Source organism: Gymnogyps californianus, chromosome 29 (genome assembly GCF_018139145.2).
Source record: "Gymnogyps californianus isolate 813 chromosome 29, ASM1813914v2, whole genome shotgun sequence".
NCBI lineage: Eukaryota > Metazoa > Chordata > Aves > Accipitriformes > Cathartidae > Gymnogyps > Gymnogyps californianus.
Window position 1 is genome coordinate 2,655,255 of NC_059499.1, and position 3,313 is coordinate 2,658,567.

The 3,313-nt window shown below is 70.3% G+C and overlaps 1 protein-coding gene across 1 annotated transcript; it reads right to left on the reverse strand.

Annotated features, from left to right (window-relative positions):
* Window positions 1-200: 200 nt before the first annotated feature.
* On the reverse strand, window positions 201-2,648 carry VPS72 (vacuolar protein sorting 72 homolog). The gene is given in 7 exon segments (XM_050912340.1): window positions 201-683; window positions 686-735; window positions 1,003-1,144; window positions 1,260-1,439; window positions 1,548-1,659; window positions 1,827-1,979; window positions 2,445-2,648. Coding segments are annotated over 7 exon segments (1,095 nt in total). The 5' UTR covers window positions 2,562-2,648; the 3' UTR covers window positions 201-342.
* Window positions 2,649-3,313: the final 665 nt, after the last annotated feature.

Genomic DNA, 3,313 nt, shown 5'->3' on the forward strand with positions numbered 1-3,313 from the left:
GCATTTGGGGGGGTGCGTGGGGCCGCCGTCACCAGGGCTCCCGTGGCAGCGCTGCACTGGGAGCAGCAGCACTCGGAAGGAATGGCTTGTTTATTGCAGGGTCTCTCGGAAAACCAGGGATCGTACGCACCCTGCGTTTACTGTAGGGTCTCCTGGTGTTGCCGGTGCTGCGCGGTGAATGGAAATAAGAGTCCGCGCTCTTGTTGTAAGCAGGCTACTCGGATTTATTTCTTTTTTATATAAAAAAAGGTAGGAAGGAGATAAATAGAGCAACGAACCGTCGCCCACCGGGGTCGGAGCAAGGAGAGGCCTCGACCCGCAGCGGCCGCGAGCCCCCGGCGCTCAGGTCGTGGGGACGCTCTGCTTGATGATGATCTTCTGGCGGGTGGGACGGATGTTGGGGTCGGGGCCGGGGGGAGCGGCGGCCCCCAGGGCAGCGGAGGCGGCGGCGCTGGGCAGCCCGTGCGCCGTGATGTATTTCTTGTAGGCCTCCCGGATGATTTTGAAGGCGCGGATGTTGGAGTAGGGGATGTCGGTGATGGGGTCACGGTAAACGGCCGGTTTGTGGGTGACGGGGCAGATCTCCCGCACCGGCAGCCGCGGCGGTTTCGCTTTGGGGAAGAAGCGCTCGAAGGTTTCGTCGTCGCTGAAGGAGATGAAGGTGCGGGAGCACTTCCCGGCGAAGCCGGAGCCGGGGCTGGAGCTGCTTCGGCCTGCTGCGGGTCTTGGTCCAACCTGGGAGAGCCGCAATCAGTGCCCAGGAGACCCCCAGGGTGGGGGGAAACCCTGGGAGAGCTCCCACAGCGGGCAGACGTGCCAAATCTGCTCGAGCCGCCCCCCAGGACTGGAGCTTGGGGCTTGGGGGGCTCCAGGATGCTCCCCAAAACCCGCTTCTCCCTCACCACAGTGGAACAGAGCCCGGGGAGGGATCAGGAGCAGGAGCCAGGGTGTGGTGGGGGAGAAGAAACCCACCAGGGCCACGGCGAGGTGACCCCAACCTACCCCTCCACGTCCACGTTCTCCTCTTTGCCCGGCTCCGGGACGAGGGGCATGGTGACGGACCAGTACCGGATAACGGGGCCCACGCACTTCCGCTTCTTCTGGACCTGCTTCTTCTTGTCGGCTTCCAGGCGCTCGTAGTTCTCTGTGAAAGCGGGGACAAGCCGAGGGGGAGGCTCAGCGCCTCACCAACACCCTCACCCCCCATCCCTGCGCCATTTCGGGGGGCCCTGCGCCCCTTGGCACGGCACCCGGCTCACCCAGGGAGCGGAGGTTGATCTCCTCCGTGATCTTGGCCTCCTCCAGCAGCTCCTCCTGCGTCAGAGGCCGGTCATAGTTGGGGCCGCCCTTCTTACGCTTGGACTGGACCTGCCGCTCCTGGATGCGCAGGAAGGTTTGCCGCGTGTGCTCCGTCGTCGACTGCCGCATGTGCTTCCGGCCTGGGGCGGGAGGACGGGGCTCACCGGCGGGCACCGGCCGGCCCGGCTCACCGGGAGCTCTCCCGGAGGGGGCCCATTTCCAGCCCGTCCCATCCCGCGCGCACTCACTGTCTCCCATGTCATCCTGGAGCTCCAAGGGGATGGACTTCACCTCTCGCGGCTTCTGGGAGCTGCCGCTGGGGACGTCCGTCTTCTTGGGGCGAAGGCTCTTGAGGGGCTCCTACGGGATGGGGCAGAGGACGTGAGGAGGAGAAAAACTCCCCCCGGCCATGGCTTCGGCCTCATTTAAACCTCGGCTTTTCCTAACGAGGGAGCCCGTCCCCTGCCCGCGGTGCTGGGAAGGGGACCCCGGAGCCCCCAGCCCGGTCCCCGGCCACCCGCCCGTACCCGGTAGGCCTTGGTGACGACGCGGCGGCGGCGCTTGGGCTCGCTCTCGTCCTGGTCGCTGGCGGGTTCCTCGCCCTCGTCGATGTCGAAGTCGGAGTCCACCTCGTCGTCGCTGTCCGACTGGTCGCCCCTGTACTCGTCATCGCCCGACTCCTGCGGGGACAGAGGGGCTGCGTCACCCCCCCCCCCCCCGGGGCTCCCCACGCCGCAGCTCCGAGCCCCGGTGCCCTCCCGCCCCACGGCCACGGGGGTCTCATCGCTCCGGGGGGGCGGTGGGCTGCTCCTCCAATGGCTGGGCACCCCTGTTCCCGCTGCTCCTGCCCCCCCCCCCGGGGGGCAACCCCCCTGCGCCCCCCGGTGATCCCCATCTCCGCCCGGGTACCCCCACCTCCCCGGGGCTGCCCATCCAACCCCCCCCCGGACCCTCAGACATCCGCCCCCCCCCCCGGGGCTTCCCCACCCCCCTGGGACCCCCAGACACCCTCCCCCGACCCCGAGCCCCTCACAGCACCGGGACACCTTCGGTCCCGTTCGCCCTAGGGCCCCGAGACACCCCCCCCCGGTCCCCCGCACCCCCAGCTTCACGACCCCCCCCCCGAGCCCCCGGCGTCCCCGCACCTCGGTGAAGCCGCCGTAGGTGGTCTGGTAGAACTCATCCTCCTCCTCGGCCTCCAGCAGCCCCGAGAGCCGGTTACCGGCCGTGCGCCGCGGGGCGCGGCCCTCCGCCAGGCTCATCGCGCCGCCGCCGCGATCGGCGCTCCGCTGCGCGTCCTGCCCGGCCTGTCGCTCCGCCGCCAGGCAGGGGAGAACGAGCGCCGAGCGGCCGATGGAGGCGGGCGCCCCCCTGCGGGCCGGAGGGGGCACCGCAGGTTTCTGTGGGCGATGGAGGCTCCGCCACGGGGCACCGGGGGCGGGGCAAACCGGGGCTGCGTCACCGCGGGGGCTCTCAGCCGCAGAGGAGCGGGGCCGGACCGGCACCAGCGTGACGTCACGGGAATGTGACGTCACGGGAGCGCCCCCCCAATGCCTATCCGCCCGCCCCTGGGCCTTGCCCCTCCTCGGTACGGCCACGTCGCGCTCCTGGGGAGGGAAGATGGAAAATTACGTCACCGCGTGATGTCACGGCAACCCCACGTGCCCCGGCTTTGTTTTGGTCGCGCTTGGCCCGTCACGTGACCCACGGCCCTCTGCGCATGCGCCCTGAGGGTTTCCTCACCCCGGGTGGTCGCGTCCGCGGGGGCGAATCCAAGTGGGGGGGGGGAAACAGCCGCTGGGACTGCGCGTGCGCTCTGATGGCCGGTGCCGCGTATCTCCCCCTCCAGCCCCGCCCCGCCCCGCCCCGCCCGCGGCCGGATGGTGCGGTCCGAGAGCGACGGGGCGGGGCCTGGCGGGGAGGGGCGGAGCCAAGCGGGGAGGGGCGCGGGCGCCGCGCGCGAGCCGGCGGCCGCCGCAGGAGGAGTGGAGCGCTCCAAGATGGCGTCGGCGGG